Raw genomic sequence first — 27,328 nt, forward strand, 5'->3', positions numbered from 1 at the left:
GAGCTAAAACCTAGCTATTTGTAAGTCTCACCCCACAGTCTTTGGAGCCACAAAAACAAGCTACTCCCTTGCCTGCATTACCTCTGCTACCTGCATTCAGCAACAGGAAGTAGTTTCCCCATATAATTCTATAGGACAAATCCCTGGTAAAGTCTTAACTGCGCTTGCATCTGTTAGTGTCATTTTGAACTCAGTCTGCTGATGGTGGTTTCTTTCAGCATTCTCTCTGTGCACATATTTGTAAAGATAAGCCTGTCTTCTATTGTCTTCATCCTGGGTGAAGACACAGAGGCCCAGAGAGAGGGCAAGGCCAGGTCAGAGCTCACAGGTTGCTACCAGAGAATATTCCAGCCCCTAGGCTAGGCAAGAGTGACATATACTTTGATGTGCATTATAAAAGACTGGGTGAAAAGACCTTTCTGCCCCACCTCTTCACCAAACTATCAGCAGTAGCAAGTCCATGTTGGGGGACCAAGGTTTAAGTTAGCCTATTCTGTCATTTTATCTGTGTTTAGGAGTCCCATAGCTACACATCTAGTTGAAAAGAAAAACTGCATTCACATTTGTGTTTTATTTTTCTAATGTTTCTGTGAGCAGCTACTGACTGAAAGGGACAAGAATAAAGTGAGCAGAAAGATGCCAAGTGCCAGGCAGATTAAGGTACAAAATATGTTTCTTCCCCCAAAGTTTTAACACTCCTTTTTTTTTTTTTTTTTTAAAGATTTTAATTTTGAGTAAATGCTATACCCAACATGGGGCTCGAACTTAACTCTGAGGTGAGCAGCCACATGCTCTACTGAGCTAGCCAGGTGCCCCAACACTCTTAATATGCTGTTGAAATGCTATCCTTGAACCCCACGTTCTTTTCTAAATTTTAGATCCAAATTGGTGTAAGACATTCAGATTTTTTTTTAGTAAATATAATTTTAAGTCCCTATTTAATTAGAAAGTGCATTACTGACTTCTTTCACCCATTGTTCAAGTTTTTCCCCCCCTTCTTGAAGTATATCCTTTAGTATTTCCTTCAGCAAAGGTGTCCATGAGTGGTAATTTTTGTTTACATATGTCTGAAAGTTCTCAATTTCACTCTCTTTCTTGAATAATAAATTAGGTGGACCCAGCATTCTGAGGTCACAGTTATTCTTCCCTGGCACTCTGAAGGTATTATTGCTTTGTCTTCTGGCAGTATAATCTCTCGCTTGTTTGGTCCATTTCACATTGAGTTTCTTTCATCATCTGGATTTCCCTGTGCCATCTGCAACTTTTGTTTGACAGTATTTTATGGAGTTCCCTCCTACATGTATCTCTTTCAGGTTCCTTTCTGGGCTATTTCATGGCTTTGGGTTGTGATAAAATAGGTTTTGGATACTTTCACTTGTGAATACCTAAGAGGATTTATTAATAACACTTCAGGCTGTCCCTCAGATTTTTATCTGTTTGTAAAGAAGGAAATTCTGTAGTTATGCAATACTATATGTAAGTATGTAACACTGTATATGAATCACAGAGTACTTACAAAAGTCCTCAGCACTTGTTCCCAACATTCTTGAACCTTATTATAAGCCAATGTTTATCATAAAATGGTCACTAACATGACAAAGGTTCTGGAAACTAGTTTCACACTGGATTTGGTTTTTCTTTAAAATTTTTTTTCTTGGGCACCTGGGTGGCTCAGTGGGTTAAGCCTCTGCCTTCGGCTTGGGTCATGATCTCAGGGTCCTGGGATCAAGCCCTGCATTGGCCTCTCTGCTTGGCGGGGAGCCCGCTTCCTCCTCTCCCTCTGCTTGCTGCTCTGTCTACTTGTGATTTCTCTCTCTATCAAATAAATAAATAAAATCTTTAAAAAAATTTTATTTTTTTCTTTAAAAGATTTTTTTTTTTTTTTAATTTGAGAGCACACACACATAGGAATGGGGAGTGGAGGGAAGAGGGAGAAGCAGACTCCTTGCTGAGCAGGGAGCCCAAGACAATGGCTGGCTGCAGGGCTGGATCCCAGGACCGAGATCATGACCTGAGCCAAAGGCAGACAGATAGCTTAACCCACTTAGCCACTCAGACACCTCTGTTTTTATCCAATTTTTACCAGCTGATAATCTGCTCAGTCTGGGTTTTGGTTTCAAACCCTGGCTGTGCAACCTACCAGTGTGGGTGATCCTGTGAAAAGGCAATCTACCTACTCCAAAGGGCAACTGTGAAGTTGAACAGAAGTTAGACGTCAAATGCCCTGCACAGAAATGGAGCTCAGTGGGGAAGAATCATCATGGGTATATATTTGGTTTCATTTTTGTCTTTTACGATCTTCCCAGGTCCCTCCAACAATCCCTAGTGAGAAAGTTCAAAAGGACTGCTTGTTGACCTCAAGTGCTGTGTGGCTCCAACATTCAAGGCTTCCCCCTTCTGACTTTTTCCCCCTCTAGTCCTCCACTTCTTTATCTATCACTATACCCTCAATTTTACATTTTCTAAAATCATCACTGTTCCAGTATACTTTTTCCTGACATCTCACAAATGGGTTTTTTTTTGTTTTTGTTTTTGTTTTTTTTTAAAGATTTTATTTATTTATTTGACAGAGAGAAATCACAAGTAGTCGGAGAGGCAGGCAGATAGAGAGAGACACGGAAGCAGGCTCCCTGCTGAGCAGAGAGCCTGATGCGGGACTCGATCCCAGGACCCTGAGATCATGACCTGAGCCGAAGGCAGCGGCTTAACCCACTGAGCCACCCAGGCGCCCTCACAAATGGGTTTTCTGGGTACATATTCTGTCCTTCTCAAAAAGGACAAGAGAGGCACAAGCCTCTTTTCTTACTTGCTCATCAGGAGGGCCAGCACATACAAACGGGTTCCTGCTATTTCCCTGACTCAAGTTTGCCAAATAACTAAGTCCATTCACTGGCCTGTTCCAAACTTTCCTTCAAATTGATGAAACTGTCCTACCTACCTTCCTTTCATGGTATGTGTTTTGTATGTGCGAGAGGGAAAGTATCTCAAATAAATTTCATCTGATCTTTGCAAATCTCTGGAGAGAGCTGAATAGAAACTGCTAATCCTCACTATGTTCCTGTGGAAAATGAAGTCCTTCAGAGATTGAATAATTTACTCATGGTTACATGAGAAATTAACAGCAAGACTTCCTCAAGCTGAGAATCTTCTCAAATGAGAAAATACACTACTGTTCCCAGAGATAGTACTTAAAATAGTGAAATAGCATTTGGGTAAGTAGAATGCACTCCATTTCCCTACAGATGAAAACAGACCAACAGGTTAGGAGACTTGCCAAGGTGACATAAAGCTGCAGAACTCAAGGGTGAAGCAAGACCCACAATGGGTCCAATTGAAACAGCCCCATTAATTCACCAACTAATAACTACTAGCATCTGCTTTCCTCTTCAAGTCACAAGAATTACCTGGAGAATGATGACTTTCTGAAAGAACAGAAAAGTCACAGCTGTTATTGTGTAGCTGAAACCCTATTACACTTACACATTTTTTTTTTTTTAAAGTAGGCTCTACACCCAACTTGGGGCTCAAACTCACGACCCTGAGATCAAGAGTTGCCTGATCTACCAGCTGAGCCAGTCAGGCGCCCCTACACTTACACAGCTATGTTTGGGTTACCACAGTAAGCGCCTCCAATCTGCAGGAAACATCAGGGAGAAAACCAAGAAAGTCTTAAACTTTGAGGCTTTTGTAAAATATGATGAACAAAGAGGCTGGCAAGATGCCCTTGGTGCTTGGAATGTAGGTCTTCTGGTTTGCCTCAGCACCTTAAAGATCTTTACTGTCATTACTGAAACACTTTTGCTGATTTGTTCACCCAGGTCATGGAATTTTGCTTCTTAGCTCTTTTCACAACCTCACAACCCATAATTCGAAAGCACAAACCTGATCAAGCTTAGCAACTTCCAACCAAACATTTATCAGTGCCATCAGTCATTTACATGTGGCTTACGTAATCTACATAGGAAATTATGGTCTGAAATCAGTCTAACACAAAGAGCCCAGTAAAGATGATGTAATGTCATTTTGGGTGGGGGAGTGCATGTGGGGGAAGAATTTAGGGTTCAATCTACATTTAGTTAATCACTGTAAACATCAAAGTACCAAAACACTAACACCAATAATAACAAAAGCCATAACCATCCACCCCCACACCCATGCCTTTTTATGTGTGGCATCTGCCTCTGATTCATGAAGACATTTCTACATTAATCCTTGTCCCTGGGAGGTACTTCAATTTCTAATTAAGAAATGGGAGGCTGAGAAAGATGCAGTAACTTCCCCTTACTAGGTCAATGAGGTGTACTGAGAATCCTAAACACTTGGTTCATGCTTCCTGTTTCTAGATTTCTTTTATTATTGTCTTTTAAAAAATGTACTATTTCTATACCCCTAATCAAATGCAAAATGTAAACAACAAAAGGAAGAAAATACCCATTACTCCAGTTCCCACTGACTTCCCACTGCTCCCATTATTATTATTATAATCTCTTTTACTTTACTTGCTAGTGTTTACTTCCTACCTAAATCCTAAAATAGGGAAGTAAAATACCCAGGGAATTCAAAGAAAGAACATGTCTGTCCTCTCATTAAATATTAGTATCAAATCAAAGAGTGGGGTAGGGAAGGAAAGGTATACTGTGTACAGTCTTTCACATGTGATTTAAAAATATATTTTTTTAAGATTTTATTTATTTATTTGACAGACAGAGATCACAAGTAAGCAGAGAGGCATGCAGAGAGAGGGGGGAAAGCAGGCTCCCTGCTGAGCAGAGAGCCCAACACGGACTCGATCCCAGGACCCTGGGATCATGACCTGAGCCAAAGGCAGAGGCTTTAACCCACTGAGCCACCCAGGTGCCCCCACATGTGATTTTTTTAAAGTTTTTTTTTAAAGATTTTATTTATTTATCAGAGAGAGACGGGGGGAGAGAGCAAGCACAGGCAGACAGAATGGCAGGCAGAGGCAGAGGGAGAAGCAGGCTCCCTGCCGAGCAAGGAGCCCGATGCGGGACTCGATCCCAGGATGCTGGGATCATGACCCGAGCCAAAGGCAGCTGCTTAACCAACTGAGCCACCCAGGCGTCCCTCACATGTGATTTTTTAAAATCAAGAACTCTAAGGGATTTTTTAATCTATTGATATGATGCCAATTAGAGCTCTCTGGACATGCAGTTGGGGGGGGCAATTTTTGGTCCTACAAGTATATGATTTTGGCACATGCTTTCCATGAGACTCCAGCTGGATCACAGAAGAATATAAGATTAATACTCATTTTGAGACTTTTTACTCAAAAGTCCTTCCCAAATCATTATAACTCAAAGAAAACTTAGACATTTGAATAAGGTTTGAGTTTAACTATTAGTGAACAGAAAGCCTTAAGACTGTGAGATCTTTTTTCAGTATAGGTTATGTCATATTTGGCATGTGAAATCCATCCCCCATCACCAAGCAAAATGTGCTTTATTTACAAGATATAAAAAAGAATCTAGATTTTGTTGTAGGTAAACAATTAATAAATAATTGAATAAGTAATTGAATAAAATTAATAAATAATTGAAACATTAATAAAATGTTTCAGCCACTGGAGGTCAACACAGTAGTCAGCTTAGATTAAAGATAAGCCAGGGCTCTTTTGTGTCAAATTCCTGATGAATGAGAAACTGGATGAGTGTCAGGCTGGGAATGTTTCATCAAGTGCATCACTCTTTGGGTGTGGCTTCAAAGTTCGGAGCCATCTCTGAGAGCCGGGATAGGGAAGTGTGCTTCCCTAATTGGGCAATAGGTCAGTAGGACAGGATGGCTGAAGAATCTTGTAGAGTAGGTACTGAGAGAAACAGAAAGAACCAGATCCCAGGGCTAACACCAACAGGAACCTGAGGCAACTTCTGTCAGGGTTTGACTAGAACAGACACAGCTGGGGTAGAGGTATGACATGTGGTGGGAACTTGAATATATTCCTGGCTGAATTGGGGAAAGTGGATGTTCCTTCTTTACCTTTTGTTACGTCATTTGTGTTGAAGCCTGAAAAGAGGCTAGGAAACACTGAACTAGCCTGTAGTTGGAAAGGAAAAAGCACAGCATCAATCCCTGAAATGTTCAGGGTAGGCAGTACATTACCTTAAAGACAAGAAACAGCAGATGCCTATAGCATAGAGGGAATAAATAAAAGCCGGGGGAGAGAAGGTTTCTAGGCAATCTGAAAACTTGGTAATGACAGATTTCTTTCTTTCTTTTTTTTTTTTAATTAACATATAGTGTATTATTTGCCCGAGGGATACAGGTCTGTGAATGGGCTTACACACTTCACAGCACTCACTATAGCACATACCTTCATACCACATACCCTCCCCAAAGTCCATAACCCAATGTTCATAACCCCTCCCAACGGCAACCCTCAGCTTGTTTTGCGAGATTGAGTCTCTTATGGTTTGGGTAATGACAGATTTCTAATATCCTGTCACACTACACACCATACTAGGTGCTTCACGTATATTATTATCTCCTTTAATAATCTCAACAACCCTGTATAGTGTTTATCGTTATCTTGTTTTATTTATTTATTTAAAGATTTAATTTATTTATTTGACAGACAGAGACCACAAGTAGGCAGAGAGGCAGAGAGAGAGAGAGAGAAGAGGATGCAGGCTCCCTGCTGAGCAGAGAGCCCAACACGGGGGGTGGGGGTGGGGGTGGGGTGGGTAGCAGGCTCCCTGCTGAGCAGAGAGCCCAACACGGGGCTCGATCCCAGGACCCTGGGATCATGACCTGAGCCAAAGGCAGAGGCTTTAACCAACTGAGCCACCCAGGTGCCCCTTATTATCTTGTTTTTATAGAGGAAACTGAGGCTCAGGGGAATTACACACAGTCATACAAAAGAGCTGGCAAGTGAATGCAGGTTTGTCTAACCTCAATCACTTACTGAAGTGAGTAAGTTTTCTCTTCCTCTCCTCACCTTCCCTTCCATTCTTCCTCCTTTAACTCTTCAGTGGCTATGTTGGGAAGAGCACATCTGTAAATCTCTTTTATGGAAGGTCTTGCTTTTCCTAAGAATGTATCTCAATTGGGCTTTATTTCTCTATAGGAGCTAATTTGATCCAATATTTTCAAGTTTCTATTTCAAACTCATTGTCCAAACCTAGTCTACATATACTCTGAAGACTCTCAGATCAATTTATAATTGACACAGGTCTAACACCTGGAATAAAGGGGCCCAAACAGCGTCTCTGGTGATATTTTTCTTTTTTAAGATTTTATTTATTTATTTATTAGAGAGAGAGAGAGAAAGAGCGCGCGCGCACGCATGAGAGGGGAGAAATTCAGAGGGAGAAGCAGACTCCCCACAGAGCTGGGAGTCTGAAGCAGGACTCGATCCCAGGACTCCAGGATCATGACCTGAGCCCAAGACAGTTGCTTAACTGACTGAGCCACCCAGGCGCCCTGATCATATTTTTCTAATGTCTAGTGATGGTAAAATAAAACAGTATTTAACTGATCATTTGTTTAGTTAAAACTCCAATGGCTTGCGCCTAACTGGGTTAGCCTAGCTACCTAAAGTTGTGCTGCATGTGACAACTACTCTGGTGACTGCCTTATTCCGTATTTTTGCTCTTATGACTCAGGGCAATTTAAAATATCCCTGGGCTTAATACAAACAGTATCAGAAGCTGATTTCCAAAGGACAGCAATCCCCTTAAAATAGAAGCTTTTAAAATGGCACACTGCTCCTCATCAGGCGGAGGGTTTTTAGCCTGCCTACCTGACACTGCCACACACGGGTAGCAGCTGAATAGGATTCCCAGCCAGATTCCTGAAGGCAAAAACTACAACAGGAACCTGTAAAACTGTCAATGAATGTTTTCCTATTTCTCTCCTATTTTCAATATATTTTGCCACAACTCAACTTTTTCCTCTGGTAGCTCAGTAATATATTATACACCCTATGGGAACAGAACCAGTGTTCCAGTTTTTAGCAGATTAAATATATGTTAACAATTTTACTGTGTGACTTGGCAAAAGTCACTTTATCTTTCTGGGCCTCGGTGTACGTGTAAAATGAGATTAAAGTAGGCATTGAACGTCCCTTCTATCCCTGAAGTACTACATGAACATAGGTTCTACTAATAAACCTGCGATAGTCCTTTAATGGAATGTACAAACTACCTACACAAGTCAGCACAATCCCATCACTAGAAAAACTGTCTAAACCTTGCATCCTTCTTTCCCAAAATACATGCTCTCACTCATATCTGAGAACCCAACAAACAACTCAAAGACTAAATACCTAGTTCCTGATCAAAGGTTGAGGTGGAGCTCACATCCAAGCTGTTACATCGGCTTCCTGGGCTGAATGCCTGTGGGTGCTGAAGACTTACTCAGCCATGGTACAGTTTATGGGGGTGACGAGAGAGATTGTGCTCCACAGGCTTCTGAATGTTTCTTTAGAGTAAGTAGACGGTCTTGGGTAAAAATCTTAACTTGGACTTACTCACAGGTAGAGAGCAATAGAAGGACATTAAGTGAGTGACAATACTGAAAAGGGACTCTGCAAACTGGGAAATAAGGGTGGTAGTGAAAGTTTCCTTAGTAGGTTTCCCCTATTACCGACATAGCTGTAGAAAACCTTCCAGAGTTTGTGCAGTTGTAGATTTTTTTTTTTTTTTTTTGCATTTACAGAATTTTATAAAGTATGTTAGGAACAGTGGCTCAGCTTTTAGTGAAACACACTTTGACCTGGAAAAGGCCCAATACCCGATGTAGTTAATGGTTCCTAAAGCTAGACTATAGGCTAGTCTTTCAATCAAACAGACTTCAGCTAGACTATAGTCTTTAGATCATAACAGGTTTCTGGGTTGAGCCTGGGGGAAAAACCCTGTCCTGAAATAAAAACAAAACAAAACAAAAAACCACTGGCTTTGGATTCACATTATTCCTGGCTTTACCATTTACTAAGTAACTGTTTGGCAAAATGTAAAACCTCACTGGGCCTCCATTTCCTCACCTGTAGAATGAGGAAAATACAGTCCACCTAAAGGGCTACCATGAGGATTAGCAAACATATGTAAGGTATCTAGCATTATGCACACCGCAGGAGTTAAGTAAACGCTAAGCTGTAGTGTTTTCCTCCCCCTCATTTAAATAACAAGCAGCAACACTGTACACAGCCTGCCTCCTGTCAACTCACATATCAGTAAAATAAACTAAAGCACAGAAAATAAAGTGAAATGGATCTAGAGCGGCCATGTATGCTTCAACTGGTTCTTGGTCACAGAAGAATCCCTTAAGTCAATCCCTAGCTAGCCTACTTTCTTCTTAGACAAAAAGCCAAACCTACAACAGTGCTCAAATAGAAATTAGTAAAGAGAGGCTGTTGCAGGCAGCTCAGTAACAGTGTGGAGATAGGGAAAGGAAAAAGAACAAATTTTATAAAAAAGCCAGACAAAAGAACTTTAAAGAGCAAGCTGTCTTGGACTGTTTACTGCATAGGCACATAATCATACCACTCTCACTTACCTGAGAGCATCACTGAGCTCGAACACCACTGTACTATTTCCAATCAAGTTAAGATTCAGTGTGTTACTCTATTAAAAGAAGGTAGGGCACCGGGGTGACTCAGTGGGTTAAGCCTCTGCCTTCGGCTCAGGTCATGATCTTGGGGTCCTGGGATTGAGTCCTGCATCGGGCTCCCTGCTGAGCAGCAGGGAACCTGCTTCCCCCTCTCCCTCTGCTGCTCCCCCTGCTCATGCTCTCTCTCCTTCTCTCACTTTCTGTCAAATAAATTAATTCTTTAAAAAAAAAAAAAGGTAGAGACATTCTCTAAAAATGCTTAAAATGCAAAAGAAAACCTAAGAATAAGCTTCAGGGGCGCCTGGGTGGCTCAGTGCGTTAAGCCGCTGCCTTCGGCTCGGGTCATGATCTCAGGGTCCTGGGATCGAGTCCTGTATCAGGCTCTCTGCTCAGCAGGGAGCCTGCTTCCTCCTCTCTCTCTCTCTCTGCCTGCCTCTGCCTACTTGTGATCTCTCTCTGTCAAATAAATAAATAAAATCTTAAAAAAAAAAAAAAAGAATAAGCTTCAATGTGTGGGAAAACTTAACTTATATGAAATGGTCCCTCTGGACCATATACTTAACAAAATTAAGTATATTTACTGGTCAAAAACATGTAACAGAGGAGAAATTTCTAACTGCTCTATACATGGAAATATATGCAACAAAATAGCTAAGTGAAGCAGTTGTGACATTTCTGGTGCCTTTAAAGGCTTGCTTTCTTCAAGATTCCACTTTAAGGATAAAGATAATTCTAATAAATAAATAAAATCTTTAAAAAAAAAAGGAAAGATAATTCTAAAGTTTAAGTGATAGGACAAAAGTCAGATTACACATTATATGTCTTCCCTGGCTCTCCAAGTTTTACCTCTGTTTTTGAAAATTCTTAAGTTTTCTTTATTCTCTATTCCATAAAACTAATCATTCACTCACCACAGAGAACCCAAAATGCAATGAAAGAAATGCACTTCTCATTACCTCACAAGTGGTTTGGACTTGATTCTTATAGTGAGGTGATAATTACCAGCTAAAAGTTCTGTCCTGTCCCTGGATTATTTTAAATTGGTACAAAGGTGGGCCTTGGGAGACCCATTTTTCCTCTCTGATTTTCTCGTATTGGTCTACATCTGACTTGAAGACATAACGAGCTTTTAAGCTCGTTATGAATTTTAAGCTCTGAAAGAATTTAAAAGCTGGAATGTTTTTAACTGCCCATTCAAAATAAAGGGGTCAAATCAGGCAGCTGGGTTTTTTGTTTTTTTGAGCATCTGACTGTGGGAGGCCTGGGTCTCCATGTTTAGGGGGTCTCCTCTGATAGCAGCAGTAGCAACTGCTACCTAACATCAATTGAGCAGTCACAGGACCAGGCACTGAGCTATGTGCTTTACATAAAGTATTCCATTTCGATGTCACGATAACTTTATGAAGGACTGTTACTACTCCTATGTTATAGATGAGGAAACCAAGACTTCGAGAGGTTTAGAAACCTGCCCAATTTTCAAGGTTAGCAAGTGGCAGAACTAGTATTTGAACCTGGCAGTTAGCTTTCATGCTTTACAAAAGATCAGATGTTTTATTTTTAGAGTCCATTTGAATATTTGTTAGATTGTTCATGACTTTAGATATTGTCTTTTAAGTATATGAAAGAATATATAAAACACTGAAATAAAAAATAGTAATATGTTTGCTTTTAGAACTACATTTCTCTCTTCCACACTCACTTTTCTTCTCCCTTAAAGTCTTAAGTTAGAATTGAATGACAGAAGAATAAAGAGGCAGGGCTGAATTACTAATATTTTCACCATCTGAAAACAGCATGCTACTGTCACTTCTCTCGGAGGTTAATGGATACCCATGAACAATTTATTTCAAGCCCTGAGATTATCTCATAAAAACAAACTTAAGAAAAAAAAATCACTGTTTTTTTTAAAGAGGTGAAACGGACCTTAAGAGATCTTCTGTTCAACCCTTGATATTACAGAAGTAGTGAGGATTCTGACGAATTAGTATTTGGGATAGGACCAAACCCAGATCTTTCAAGGCCTGCCCTGACCTGTGGCTTCTGTAAAGCTGGCCCTTAATCTCTATCAGTGAGGTGGCCAGTGTCTGGCTGACAGTTTGGATCTGAATGAGTACTCTGTGGGGGATATTATTTCTCTCTGCATGGAGTAGAAACAAGGTGGAAAAACATGTTTTTAGAAAACAACCAACATGAATATGGAATATAATATGAAACAGAAGACCAGCTTCTCTACCCTTAGCACATATTATGACTCAAAGCAGTTAGCCCTTTGAGAATTCTCTAACGACTATTGAAACATTTCATGTTTAAGTCCATGCCCATTCAAACATTTGCCAATTCATAACAAAGGTAACAGACGTGCTTATCTGGATCTTCTTTCAGTCTAATCTCTCTACACCAATTGCTCACATAAGTGTGCTTAAGGTCAAATTCCTACAGTATTCATTACATTTTAGCCAGGCTATATATTTGATTCTTCTTAGATTTCTTGGATTCAGAAGGTTATAGATCTTTTGAAGTCAGTGTAGTATAGTTATAGGTTGCAATGATTTGTGGTTCTGTGATTACAAATAAATAGGTGGGATGCCTTAGAGAGCTTGGGCTTCATGTCAAAGTCCTAAAGTGCAATGGAAGACTGGAGAGCTACAGTAATCGTCATCCCCTGACTCCCAGTGCTTTATTGGTGTATGATCTCAGGAGTCATTTAACTTTGCTGTGCCTCTATTTTGCTCTCTGTGATAGAACTATGCAGGTGTTATATGACATGTCAAAAGTGCTCTGGATGCTATAAAAAAAGACACTCTACAGAGAGCTTTTAAAGCCACCTTCCCAGAGCCAAAGTCAAGGGAACTGCAAAAAGAAATAATTCAGAATTTTAATTCCATATAACTTACCTATATCGCTCCTCTTGTAAGGCCTGCATTATTAATGAATAGTCTCTCTGATAATGTTCCTTGAGAGTCTCAAAGGATTCCTCTAGTCTGGCCTGTGTTTCCCGGATCTCCTGGATCTCATGTAGTAGTGCATCAAATCCTGAGCTCTGCATGTCCAGGGTGTTTGTTTTGGAGCTGGACGCTCCTACAGCAATGCCTCCAGTGGTGCTGTTGGCTCCCACTGAGCCTGAAGTGGCACTAGAACAATCTTCCTCACTACCATATTTTGGGCTTGATTGAAAGTTTGAAATCACCCCCAAACCCTTTCCCCCATCATCCACTTGCCCTTCCTCTAAAGAGTCCTTCAGGTTAGGGATATTGTCTGCACTGCCAAATTTATTCCGAATTAGTGAGGCAATCTCTCTGGGTTTTGAAACTACAGCCCCTGCTGCCGAATGGGTCGCTTGGGAGAAGCTAGAAAGTCCACCTTTGACACTGTCCACCACACCTTCGCTGAAGCCAGTCACCTTTGCTCCCACATCCTTCAGACCTTGGTGCATGTCCCTGAAGACATCCTTCGGCTGCCGGGGAATCCCATTCTGCTCCACCTCTCGGAGCTTTCTGTGGTAGTGCTCAAGCTTCTTTTGTAGCTGGAGGATGGTTTGGGCAGATTTCTGGTTCTTCTTCTCAAAGACCTGCTTGATGCGGGCAGCCTGCTGCTTGTCTGCACTGTTGGCAAGCTTTAAGTACTCAGCAACGTTGTCGTCCCTGGCTGTTTGTGCAATCTTGATCTGTTCTGTGAGCTTCAGGATTTTCTGCTGCAGGTGAGCAATCGCAGCCTTTGTGCGCTGAGGGTCTGGTGTTCCATCCACAGAGTCTGTGTGGATGCTGCCATCGGTGCTGGAGGCCACTGCACTGGAAGTCTGGGCGAGGCTGCTTACTTCCAACCGCTCGATCTAGTGTATAAATGAGAAGTGGATGTTAGAAGGAGCCCGAGAAGACGACCTCTCCAGAATAACTAGGCCAAATATATTGAAAATTTATCTACTCTCAGACCTCCGCACTGATAGTTGACCTAATTCCTCCCATCCTATACAAGCCCCATCTCCCTTTTGGATACTGTCCTTATACAAGTATACTTTGCCTTACACAAAAAAGACATATGAAAAAAGATCTGCACAAGATGTAAACTGGGGGTATTCTTCCTTTGTTAGAAAATTTATTACAGTATTTTTTTAAATAACAAAGCTCCCCTAGTTGTTTATATTTTTTTACAAAGATTTTATTTACTTGAGAGAGAAAGAGAGAGTGAGAGAGTGAACACAAGCAGGGGAAAGGCAGACAGAGAGGGAGAAGCAGACTCCCCATTGAGCAGGAAGCCCCAATCGGGGCTTGATCGCGATCAGGGCCTGAGCTGAAGGCAGACGCTTAAGTGACTGAGGAACACAGGTGCCCCTGCTAATGGGTTTATAGCATGACTTCATTCACAAACATTCTTCACACACACTTTTGTGAAACAGGTACATCTGCATTTCAATTTAATTACATGAAAATCATTTTATTATTCAGACATTGCTATAATTCCAATCCATGCTCTCAGATTATGGTCATCCAAAATGCTGGTGAGAATAGGTTATTTTACTGGCTAGATATAAAAATCCAATTTTTATCACAGTGTCTTTTTACCCAAAGTATGTCAAGGGTAATGGGATTATTCTCTCTCTAATAGGGACACTCAATTGGTAGCTGGAGACAGGTGAAGGTAAGAATGAGAAGGTATTGCTCCAAGTGCCAAGGTTGAATGTGGTATACATTATTATTATTATATATTAGGGTTAATATACCAGGTCACAAGTAACTATGATATACCTAGGCGAGAAAAGTGAATACTCAGGGGGAGAGACAGTAAGAGGTAAGAAGTTAATCAAGTCAGCAAGTAAGTTCAGGCCTTCTGGAGCTCAGCTTCTTTGAGTTCTATTCAGTTTTTTTTTTTTTTAGTGAGACAAGGGACTGCAAAACACAAACAATGACTATCCTTCATATGGGTGAGCAACCATTCGAAGGAGATGAAGAAAAAGACAAGTTCCTCATATGTGAAAACTGAAACTATCCTATTTCAAAGCCATTAGCCAAAGCTAGAGAGAGGTCAGGTTTCCCTAACTCAGGAGAGAAAAACCCTCAGGTTTGGCTTGTCATGAACTGGAGTAGGGCTCACGCAAAAAGTCTGTAGAAACTGCTTTCTACTAAGCAGTAGCAGAAATAAATAATAAAAGAACCATCTCGGGGCATCTGGGTGGCTCAGCTGGTTTAGCATCTTTCTGTCTGCCTTCCGTTCAGGTCATGATCCCAGGTTCCTGGGACTGAGCCCCACATCAGGCTCCCCACTCAGCAGAGAGTCTGCTTTCTCTCCTTCTGCCCCTACCCCTGCCCTGCTCTCTCTCTCTCTCTCAAATAAATAAATAAAATCTTAAAAAAAAAAAACAAACCCATCTCAGGGTAATAAAAATGGCCAGTATGAGTGTCAAATTATAAATTTACCATCTTGGAAATTAAGATCATATCCCTTTATTTGGTCCTCATTCCAAAATCTATAGCCAGCAGCAATCTGATAGAAAGAACTGTATAGGGGGGTGGGAGATCGGGGTACCAGGTGGTGGGTATTATAGAGGGCATGGATTGCATGGAGCACTGGGTGTGATGAAAAAATAATGAATACTGTTTTTCTGAAAATAAATGAATCAATTTAATTAAAAAAATTAAAAAAAAAAGAAAGAACTGTATATAGGTTACCCTCATATTTTAGAAGTGTGAATTACATTTTTGTGATAATACACCAAATCTGAAATATTCGTGAAATACTGGTAATTAACTTGTCAGTCTTTTTTTCACCTCAGTTTTATCTCCTCAGTTTCCCATCTGAGAAGGAATTATGGTGATCTCTAACTCCAAAAATATTAGTTCATTAGTGGAAAGTTCATTACTGGAATTAATGTATTACTACTGATGTGAATAAAAACATATTATTTCTTTTTCAGATGAACAAATGAGAAATAATGTACATTTAAATAAAATCAAAAGATAATTTAAAACTGAAATGAAGAGCAAAATGACATTATGTTCATTCCACTAATTAAAAAAATGTCCAGAATAGTTTAGGGACTAGCACAATAATTATTTTGTATAACTTCCTCCATCTGCCCCATTAATTTTAGGTACAAGCTAATAAGCAGTGAAAGGGCCAGAGGGAAAGCAGCAGAAAGGAGAATGAGCCAGAGTTCCAGAAAACCACGTTGCCAAAAGTTGAAAAAGGAGCTCCCGGAAACCCACTTTCTTCAGTGCCTTACAGTCACTCTCTTAAGTTGTACAGGGTTTCCACTATGTGATTTTCTTTCTGAAAGGGATTTCAGATCCCACAACTGTAGTATGCAATAGATCAGATCTCACAACTACAATATGTAATTCAGGGTATAGTATGTACCCTGATTGTGTATTCAGTTAACAGCTCAAAATATACCACAGGAAAGGAAAGCAAGTACAAAGTATCACTGATTCAAGACTACAAGCTCATGTATTATCTAGTTTTCTTAGGTTCTTTGCTATTAATTTGAATATCATCTTACATGTAGTCTATTGTCTAAAGAAGTGCAGATACAGAAGTCAAGTTTAATTATTACTCAGGGAACATAAATATGGATCATAATGGTGAAAATATAGCTTTGGTACTAGAATCATAGTTTTATTATATTTCTAAATTTGAAAAAAGAACAAAATTTCTATGTAATTTTTTACAAATCATGACAGTTTAGTTCTGATTTTATTTCCCTACACAGTGGCGGAAGAAGTAAGCCAGATTATCTTTAATCTGACTTCTGCCCTACCTAGGCTGTTTGGGGCCACACTATATTCCACCAGTATATGACTCCCACTTAGAGTCATCAATATCCCTGCAAGAGTACATCTGACAGAACCCACTGTTCTCAGCCTTCAAAGAAAACTAACCCACAGCTTCAGCAGGAGGGTAGTTTAACACCTGAAACCATGAATCACTTGATGACTCAGTGACTCTTCCAAATTTTGGCAAGCACTATCCTTAAAAAGGAAGGAGAGAGAAGAGGCAGAAATTGTGAGAGGCAGGGAGGAGAAATAAAAGAGGGGAAGAGGAAGAGAGGTGGCAAGAAAAAGATAATACTGAACTACAGAATTATAGCACAGGGGCTGTGAATACCCTCTGGGTATCTTCTGAGCTATGAACAAAAGCCTTCAGAGACAAGAATATTTAAGCCGTGAGTTATACATGTACCAACTGAAGAGTGGTTCTCTTTTTCAAATGCCTTTGCTGGCATGTTAGGCATCTATATATAACAAAATAAAATTAGATTCCTATCCTCATTCCAGACAGGTAACTAAACTGCAGATGTTAAAAGCAAATTTTACAACTTTTGGAAGGCAGTATTGGAAAATACAGCGGGGAGGATTTTCTTAAACATATAAGAAAAGGCACAAATCAGAAAAACAAAATTACTGACTATGGCTACATTTAGTGTAGTAGTGAAGCGTAGAATCTGGCATGAAACTGCTTGGGTTCAAGTCTAGCTTTGTTACTTACTAGTCATGCGACCCTGGCTGGGCAAGTTAATTAACTTCTGCATCCATTTCATCAACTGTAAAATGGAGAAAATACTAATACCTATTTCAGAAGACTGTTTTGAAGATGAAATAATAAACATAAAAACACTCAAAAAATAGTCCTGGGCACAGAGTAAGCAGTTAATACTGGCTATTATTTTTGTACCATTCTAGGTGATTATTTTTAAAAATTCAAATGTTAAAAGATTCTAGAATATACTCAAGATCTTTCACATTTCAGGCATAATCATAGGAGACAGAGTCTGAACCAAAGGAATAATGGGAATAATTAATTCAACATTACAGTAAAAATAGTAATAGTCTCCTTCCTTCCTTCCGCTTTTTTTTTTTTTTTAGTATTAGTCAACTTTCTTGACTGTTGATCTTGTGGCTAGGCAGCTGACTAGCCAGCTAGCTAATCTTCCAAAGCTCATAACAACCTTATGAACAGACATTGCTATCACTAATTTACAAATCAACTGTGAGTTACTTCCTACTACCTTTATAACAGGGCAGTTTGACAACAGCAGCAGCAGCAATATCACCTACTCAACAGGGCTTCATGTGATCATAGCCTGAGGGCTTTCATGAGTGATCATACCCCCCAGTACAGCAAGTCCCAGTCACTCAAGGCTGGGGATAGAAATAATTTGTATAGAAAAAAGAGAGGCCCAAAACCCAGGTAAATATACTGTGACTACTTATTGTTAGCTACGCAATGTGCTCCACAGCTAGGGGTCTGGTCAGAGCCACTGTTCATTATCTAGCTGTTGCTATAAGAAGCAGATAAGGTGCTTTGCCTGTACTTTGTCTTTTCCTATTAAGAATTCATTTGCCAGAGGGTGCCTGGCTGGTTCAGTCGGTAGAGCATACCACTATTGACCTTGGGGTTATGGGTTCAAGCCCTATGTTGGGTATAGAGATTACTTAAAAATAAAACCTTTAAAAAAAAAAAAAAAGAATTCATTTGCCAGGCTTAAATTATCTATTAACAGACCTGAATTAATTGATCAGAAAAAAACCCAAGAGAAAATTTAAACAGCAACGCCTCAAAACATCAATTAATCAGGAGCAGAGTAGAGCCAACTCGAGAACATTTCACAAAGTTTTATAATGGCTTAAAATTTTCATTTGCAAATGCATTTTATTTACTTTCTGAGTGTATGAAAGTGTCAGAACATGGGGGCACCCAGCTCTGAGAACAATCATATGAAGAAAAACGGTGGAAAGAGCAGTGACAGGAGTAGGACCTGGGTTCAGACCTGGTTTTGCCACCTTACTAGCTAGGTGTCTTTGGGCCACCTTCTTGTTTCCTTGAGCCCAAGTTTCCTCATCTATAAAATGGGGTTATTTTCTCATGAGATTCTTTGAAAAAATGTTATTAAACCTATGTTAAATCAGATTATGCCTGCCAAACATGGTGAATGTTCAAGAAGTCACCCTTTTTCTATTCCTTACTTGGTTCATTACTCAAAATCCAAGCATATATTTGTAACAAGAAGAGATTCAGAAATCCCTGATTTGACATCACTATCTTCAATAAATGCCAACAGCCCAGTCCTGTCTACTTAGCAGAATGAAATAATTTTATCTATGCTTTATAGAGTATCGGCTCTCTTTCAGGAAATCTCTGCACCATTTATTTATACTAAATAATTCACATCACTTTGGAGAAAATGAAGAAGGCATTTTAAGGTAAAAGAAGGAGGAGGTGGAAAGTGGGGAAGTCTTTGTAATTAATCTGAAAACAAACAGAATCTGGACTATTTTGTTTTTTCTGAAGGTGGATCTTTACCAAGGCCAATTTCATTGAATGGGTTGTGCACCAGCTTTTGCAAATTCACACTCAGGCACCTGCAGACCCAGGTCCACTGTTCTTCCAAAATTTCTACCTCACAGATATGAGGCCATGGTTTTGAACCAAAACTGGAGTGTGTGGCTTAATTCAAGTGCACTTAGTGGGGGCAAAAGGATAGAATGTTTGATTTTTGGGAGACTACCCCCCCAAATCCAATACAAATCGTAATCCCTAGAGATTCATAATGCTGGTCTTAAGAACGGAACAGAAGTCTATCTTTTTCTTCTTCTTTTTAAAAAATTTATTTGTTTGACAGACAGAGATCACAAAGGCAGAGAGCCCAATGTGGGGCTTGATCCCAGCACCCTGAAATCATGACCTGAGCCGAAGGCAGAGGCTTAACCCACTGAGCCACTCAGGTGCCCCCAGAAATCTATTTTCTAATCAATGATAAAAGATGCTCTGGTCTGTCATATAAAGTTCTATTTTTCTGCCAGGCAGATTGTATTGAGAAGGTACAACAGAAGAAAGAGTACTGCCTTGGAAGTTACACAGCTCTGCCTTTGAATTTTGTACCATCATCTCCTTGAGGTTTGCCTTTGCCAACATCCCCAACACCTTACTCTTAACAAAAAGAAAAGAAATCCCACAGTCTATCAGCACTTTCTGCACAAAGTTATATATTCATTATGGTAAGACTTTTCATCTATTTCCAGTGTCTCACTGTAGAAATGACATGCTGTTCCCCTCTCACAGTAAGCACAACTCTGTTGAGCAATTCTCTTATGTGTAATTCAGACTGACGTTTAGTCTGCAGTGGAATGAAGAGGAATCTCAAGTGGGAGTTGCAGAAAAGAAAAATGAACTAAGTTCCACTAGCCCATAACCAGCAAGCTTTTCCTCTACCCATTCCATTTTTACTTTGGAGCTAAAAATCAAGATTTGACATACAGTCTTAAAAACAGACCTTTTTACTTGTCACAAAGGCTTTTTCTCACTTGATAAATAATCTTTGGACAGAATGGAGTATTTCCTGTAAGTTCTAGGGATCACTTTTTCATATTTTTATACAGAACTCTTGTTATATGCAATAAAAAGGCAATAAAAATAAAAAAATAAATAAAAAGCAATAAAATAATGTTTTATTGCTTAATTTTAAAAAGTTTAAAAAATAAAAATAATACTCATGATGATAATCCTGGCCACTTTTAAATCTGGCACGATAGTCTAGTTTCTCAAACTTCCTTTGTGACAAAGAACACTTAGGCCCCACATGTTTTTCTATACTCAGCACTCTTCAGGCCCACTTTTCATAAAGAACAAAGTTTTAAAATCATCGTGGGTGATACCACATGTGAAAATGAGTAGAAGACATGCTCACTGAAATGCGAATTCTGATGGAGTTTGCTCACTATAGTTTTGTGGCTAAAGATCCTACCACATGTCTCAGCAAAATGATAAAAACAAAACAAAACAAAAAAACCCGTGCAATGGATTCCTTGGGAATAACATAAACCTTACATTTAAATCCACATATGCTAAGGGTCACAACTGTAATTTGGTTCTTCTGACATGGCATGCTGTTTCACACCTCTAGGCTTCTCTCCATATATTCCAGGGCATGTTCTGTTCTTTTCTGGCTAACTTCTACTCATCCTTTAAGGCCCAGTTAACATGTAACCTCCTCCAGGATATCTTTCCTGACAATCTCCCTCTCCCAGCTGGATTAATGGCTTTCTTCATATTCCCATATAAATAAACATACACCTCTCTCAATGTCCTTATTACATTATGTTGAAATGATTGTTTGGGTGTCTTGCCTCTACTGACCTAAGTTCCTGAGGACAGGGATCAAGTCATATTCCATCTTTGTACTCCAAGAAGATAGCATAATGCTTTGTGCAAAGATACCCAGTAAATGTTTAATATAAATGCTCACTAGCATCTCCTTAATATGATCCTCCTAGATCTCATATGTCATACAAGTGACTGAGCCTATGTTACTACAAATGGAATAAACGCCAGTATTTTTATAAGAAAAACAGCTTCCAAGAGATGATACGCCTCCCTCCAAGACTGCTGAGGAAAAACCAACTGTGTTGAATATTAGCTTAGGTTATTAACATCCTATCTGGCCCACCCTGCTCCAACCCAACTGCAAAATATCCATTATAGGATCTAGGACTGCTACTTAGAAATGCTTTGTCACAGGAGGGCTGGTTTCCTGGCTTACGTGAAAGACATCATTGAGGATTAGCACTGCCAGGCTTGATGTTTGGACTTAATGGATTCATGTGAGCCTGGTCAGATGATTTACTGTCATTTTAATAAACCTTAGCAGAATGTCTCCTATATACAGACAGGGCCTATGTTAGGCACTGGAAGTACAGGGAGAAAGCAAAAAAGCAAAAAAGCAAGCACTTAAGGAAAGTCTGCAATCATAGTAGTGATGGTATAAGTTGACAATAACATGCTGCTTTGTTATGTTTATTAAGTCTTATAAGTACAGTTTCTTTGAGAAGGAACCTAAGAGATCATCCAGTTAAGAAAATTTATTTTATAGATGAGTAACAGATTCTGAGATATTTCTCCCTGACATCTAAAAGAAAAAAAAATAAGTAACATACAATGAAAATAAGGAGAGGTGCATTGTTCAACTTAACCAGGGGGTTTCAAGTATCAGTTCATGTATGCTACCGGAAATATCCAACCAGAGACTTCATGCCTGAACATCAAAAATGTCGTATGAGGATATACTGATTGACATTTGCAATAAATGATCCAAGTTTCCTTCTGAGATTATAACTTGTTAAAAAGAAATAGTGATTTGAGCTATGGATTATTCAAAAATCATTCTTACATGACTTCAGAATGAAGAATGATTAGTCTGAAGCACACAAATTGGTTAATACTAAATTTAGTATCTATTTTCCGAGCATGCTCCAACCAGCAAAAGGTGACAAAGAAATGTTTTCACTGCTGAGGATTTAAAAAAAAAATCCATGTGTGGATTAGCTGATTTGTAAAATTTGCCACCAATAGCTCTCCTTTACATGGTAATTCACTACAAATACTTTTATGACACAAGTTTCCTTAAAACAAAAGATTTCTAAAGCCTCAGCTTAATCCTATTTGTTTCACTCAATTTTGATAAATTGCTAAAGCAATGAAACAATTTGGAAAATTCCACAGGGTTTGTGATAACCTGGTTATCCCTCAACTTTTTTGGCTTGTTCAGTAGCTTAAAGAATAGAGACTCTAGGGAAGGGCTGTACATCCCTAAATACTCTTCTTTCTCTTAAAATGGTCTTAAATACCATTTTTTTTAAAAGATTTTATTTATTTATTTGATAGAGAGAGATTACAAGTAGGCAGAGAGAGAGAGGAGGAAGCAGGCTCCCTGCTGAGCAGCAAGCCCGATGCGGGACTCGATCCCAGGACCCTGAGATCATGACCTGAGCCGAAGGCAGCGGCTTAACCCACTGAGCCACCCAGGCACCCTTAAATACCATTTCTTTGTTGACGACTTCCAAATGTATGCCTCTAGCCCATACCTTGCTTAACTCCAGATCATATACTCAACTACCTACCTAATATCTCTTCTTGGAGATGTCTAACAGTCATTTTGAATTTACTACATTCAAAACTTAGTTCCTGATATCGCCCAAACCTGCTCTTCCTGCAGTCTTCCCCATCTCAGCTAATGGCTACACTTCATTAATCCACATAATCCAGACAGTCTGCTTACAGAGTCTATGCTGATACCCTCTGTGTATACTACATTGCTCCAGCAAATGTTTTGGGTTCTAGTTGCTAAAAAGATGCAGAATCTGACCACATCTCACTGAATCTCCACTACTGCCACTCTAGCAAAAGCCACTATCAACTCTCGCTTGGACTACAGCAATAGGCTCGTAACTATCACTGGAATAATATTTTATCATCAGTATTTTATCATCAATTATTTGTACAGCAGCTAGAGTGATCCTTTAAAAATGTATCAGGTCACAACAGTTTTTTACACCTAAAACTTGCTAGGGGCTGTCTGAATCAGAGTAAGCCGAAGTCTTCACAATGGCCTGAATAACCATGATCTGGCACCTGTCAGATCCAGTACCTCCTGGACTATAACTCCTACTATTCATTCCTTTACTCCACTGCCACCTACTAGAAAGGTCTCCCTGCTGTTCTTGGAATGTACCAGGCACGTACCCATTTCGAGCCTTTTTTTTTTTTTTTTAAGATTTTATTTATTTATTTGACAGACGGAGATCACAGAGAAGCAGGCAGAGAGAGAGGAGGAAGCAGGCTCCCTGCTGAGCAGAGAGCCTGATGCGGGGCTTGATCCCAGGACCCTGGGATCATGACCTGAGCTGAAGGCAGAGGCTTTAACCCACTGAGCCACCCAGGCGCCCCTCAAGCCTTTTCCACTTAGTGTCTCTCCTGCTCGTAATGCTTTTCCTCAGATGCCCACAGGGCTTACTCCATCACAACAGCTTTTCTCCAGCATAACCTTAGTAGCATCTCTTAGGTGTCTCCGACATCCTCTAAGGATGCCAGTCCTTCCTGTCTTGGCCACTTTTTTTCCACAGGTAATAAGCAATAGCAAGATTTCAGCTTTTCTGATAAATTACAAATAAAGTAAAAGTATCTAATGAAAATGACTAGTTCAGGGATTTTGCATATGAAAAGAAGAACATTTCTCTGATGTATCTAGGTATCTGCAGGGTAAAATGGAGGGACAACCTAGAGAAAATTAGGAGTATAAAAATGGAAGCAGACTATACAAAAGACTGAGGTTTCTACTATTTAATTCATTTTGTAATTATCCTTTATTTTCCTTATATAAAGCACTGAAAAAAGGTGAATCTCTGCTCTCAAGAAACACATGATCTAGTTGGTTTGAGACGTGAAAATGTTCGACTGAAATACAGGTCCAATTAAGTAAATGATATCGTACATATGAAGGTTAAGTACCTGAACACAGAAAGGAGCCACGCATTCAGAAGGCGGCAAAGGGGGGTATGCCTGGGTGGCTCAGTGGGTTAAAGCCTCTGCTTTCAGCTCAGGTCATGATCCCAGGGTCCTGGGATGGAGCCCCGCGTGGGGCTCTCTGCTCAGCAGGGAGCCTGCTTTCCCCTCTCTCTCTGCTGACATGTGATCTCTGTGTGTCAAATAAATAAAATCTAAAAGAAAGAAGGAGAAGGAGAAGAAGAAGAAGAAGAAGGCGGCAGCGGCAAAGGGAACAGAGATTTCTTGGAGGTGTTAAAGAAAAAAAAAAAAAAAGAAAGAAATGAGGGCACCTGGGTGGCTCAGTGGGTTAAGCCTCTGCCTTTGGCTCAGGTCATGATCTCAGGATCCTGGGACTGAGTCCTGCATTGGGCTCTCTGCGTGGCAGGGAGCCTGCTTCCTCCTCTCTCTCTGCTTGCCTCTCTGCCTACTTGTGATCTCTCTCTCTCTCTGTCAAATAAATAAATAAATAAATCTTAAAAAAAAAAAAAAAAAGAAAAGAAAAAGAAATGAGCCTTGAAGAAACAAGTTTTTGATAAAAAGAGAAGTGGTAAGGAAAGGCATTTTAGGATGACAACCCAGTATGAACAAAAGCCCATAAGAAGGAAATGTACTAGCTTTTTAAAGATAGTTGAATAGGAGAGCCTAGGTCGGTTAGGCACCTGACTTCGGCTCAGGTCATGATCCCAGGGTGCTGGAATTGAGGCCCCTGTCAAGCTCTCTGCTCGGTGGGGAGACTGCTTCTTTCTCTGCCTACCACTCCCCTGCTTGTGTGCTCTCTCTTAAATAAATAAATAAAATCTTAAAAAAAAAGATAATTGAAGGGTTCATGAAGCTATAAATATAGGGCTCTGTTGGGAGATCAGCTCCCAAAGCAGGTCTAAACCACTGTTTTGCACTTTATTCCAAGGATATTTCTGAAAGCTTCTCAATGGTAATAGTCTCCTTTGGAATCTAGACTTAAAGATCCACAAGCTACCTGACAATACCAAAATCTATATATCCAAAACCTGAACACCATGATTCTCTTGTAAACCTGGTTTTCTTACAATGTTCTCTATTTCAGCAAAAATACTACTATTCATCAGGTTACTAAACAAGCCAAAACCAAAACCAAGCCAAACCAAAGCCAAGGAATAATTCTTCACATCTTCTGCCTTTTACCCCTATTCAACACTAATCCTATCTATTTTACTTTCCAAATTTCGATCAAATTATAATACTCTCCCATCCATCTCTACTGCCACAACCTTAGGACAAACTCTTGTCTCCTCTCTCCTGGAACACTGACTGATCTACCTGCATTCAGTCAGGCTTTCAGTTAAGCTGGAGAATTTTTTTTTAAAAGAAGTCCTGGGGTGCCTAGTTGGCTCCGTCAGTAGAGCATGCGACTCTTGATCTTGAGGTGGTGAGTTTAGGTCCCATGCTGGGCATAGTTAGTTTATTTTTTAAAAAGCTGGTTTACTTAAAAAAAAAAAAAGAAAGAAAGAAAGAAAAAGAAAAAAAAAGGTAAAAAGAAGTCCTTTTTTTTTTTTTTTTAAAGATTTTATCCATTTATTTGACAGAAAGAGTAAAAGCAGGGGAAGAAGCAGGGAGAGGGAGAAGTAGGCTCTCTGCCTAACAGGGAGCCCGATGTGGGCTCAATCCCAGGACTCTGGGAACATGACCTGAGTCAGAGGCAGATGCTTCATTGACTGAGCTACCCAGGCACCTCTGAAAAAAGAAGTCCTAAACCACTCAATGCTTAAATTCTTTTAGCAGCTTCCCACAATTACAATAAAGAACAATTACCTGAATATGGTCTATCAAGTCAGTCCTATGTGATTAGGCCCTGGATCTATTTCTCTAGATTCATCTTACAGCATGCTTCCCCTACTCTAGTCAAACTCGCCTTTTTCAACCCCTGCTGCTCATCCTTTCTTCTCATAGCAGGGCCTCTGTAATACTGCCTACTTAGCCCTTCTTCAACTTTCAACCAGACACTTTGCTAGGTGTTTGGTATATACTGATGAACAAAACACGGTGTCTTAGCATTCATGAGGCTTAATGGTTGAGTGGAGAAAAGGAGAGATGGATGAACCAGTAATTAAAAATGTAAATTGAGAGAAATACTCTACAAAGGAAAAAAGAAAACAGAGTGATGTGAGAAAAGGAATAAGGAGGGGAAACCTACTCAGACTGGGAAGTCAGAAGAATTCCTGAACAAGGATTTGAATTGAGGTCTCAAGATAGAAAAGGAAGTTACTTTAACCAGGCTATAAATGAGGAAAGGCATTATTACTGTGAGTTTTATGTGCCAAGAGAATACAGAATTTGGCATTTCATCAAAATCCAGATGAAAATACAGAATTAAAGCAATTCCAAAAAAGAAAAAAGATTTGTCCATTCACATCTTAGAATTCACTTGGTAAATAATTGAGACTATGTTACCAAAAAGGCTTAAAGGAAGGAGAAGGATGCTAAGATAAGAAAAGATAAGTAAACAGGAAGGGGCCCACCTGCCCCTAATAGAGTATATGGATAACTGTATTTACAAGGCTTATATAACCAATGAGTCAGCAAAAAGTCAGATGTCAATGGGTCTCTTCTGTGCCCACTCTAAGCAGCTGGCTCTCTCTACTGGTTTAAAGAGGGGTCCAAGAACAAGATCTCAGGTTAGACTATAAAAACAATCAACATATCTTCCAGCAATACTTGCATAAGATAGGGTGAGGAAAAGTAAACCTTCAGGCTTGGAAAAAGCCAAGATACAGATCTAACTTAAAGTAGATTAGAGCAAAGTGATTCCTGTAGGATTTCACAGATCTAATGCAACCCATTTCTTTAACTTGTCATAAAATGCTTGTTATAGATTCCAAAATCAAGACCCCCAAATCTGATGAAAACCTTCATTTTAAAGAGAAAAATGTCCTTATTTTCTTGTGGCCCATAAATATTTCAGGGTTACTTTCTACAACTATCTTTTCTCTAATAAAGGCTAGTATGTATTAATGGAAACAGAAAAACTTTTCATAATGACAGAATTGGGTCTGGCAAAGAAAAACATACAAAATAGAACATAAAGGGATTAAATCACAGTACAGGCAAAGAGATACAGCACTAACAACCACTTGATATTGAACAGCAACGATAATGAACCCAAGACAAACACCCACCAACGCACAGCTATGAAAATAGCAGACTCTTCATTTTGCCTTCCTCCACCTCCATACTTATGTTCTCAGCCTATTACTGTTCCAGTGGCAACAACTCAAAGCAGGGAGCTTTTCTCTTTTCCACCATTAGGCCATAGGGAAAGCTAGGGGAAAAAGCAGGGCGGTGGGTGGGTGGGTGGGGGGAACTGTAACTGTTCAAAGAAAAGAAAGGATATCTGTTAGTCAGCATTCTTTGCTCTGGAAATTCCTGGTTTCTGCCTATTCATGGACATCTGAGAAAACTTGATGATTATCTCTGAAGG

General features: G+C 39.7%; 1 protein-coding gene across 3 annotated transcripts in view; it reads right to left on the reverse strand.

Annotated features, from left to right (window-relative positions):
- Positions 1-27,328, reverse strand: part of TMCC1 (transmembrane and coiled-coil domain family 1) — a 187,294-nt gene that overhangs the window by 12,267 nt on the left and 147,699 nt on the right. For all 3 annotated transcript variants that reach the window (XM_059390382.1, XM_059390384.1, XM_059390383.1), the window contains exon 2: positions 12,459-13,393. In XM_059390382.1, the coding sequence (XP_059246365.1) occupies positions 12,459-13,393 (935 nt within the window). The remainder of the gene's footprint in view (positions 1-12,458; positions 13,394-27,328) is intronic.

The sequence above is a fragment of the Mustela nigripes genome, chromosome 2 (genome assembly GCF_022355385.1).
Source record: "Mustela nigripes isolate SB6536 chromosome 2, MUSNIG.SB6536, whole genome shotgun sequence".
Lineage (NCBI taxonomy): Eukaryota > Metazoa > Chordata > Mammalia > Carnivora > Mustelidae > Mustela > Mustela nigripes.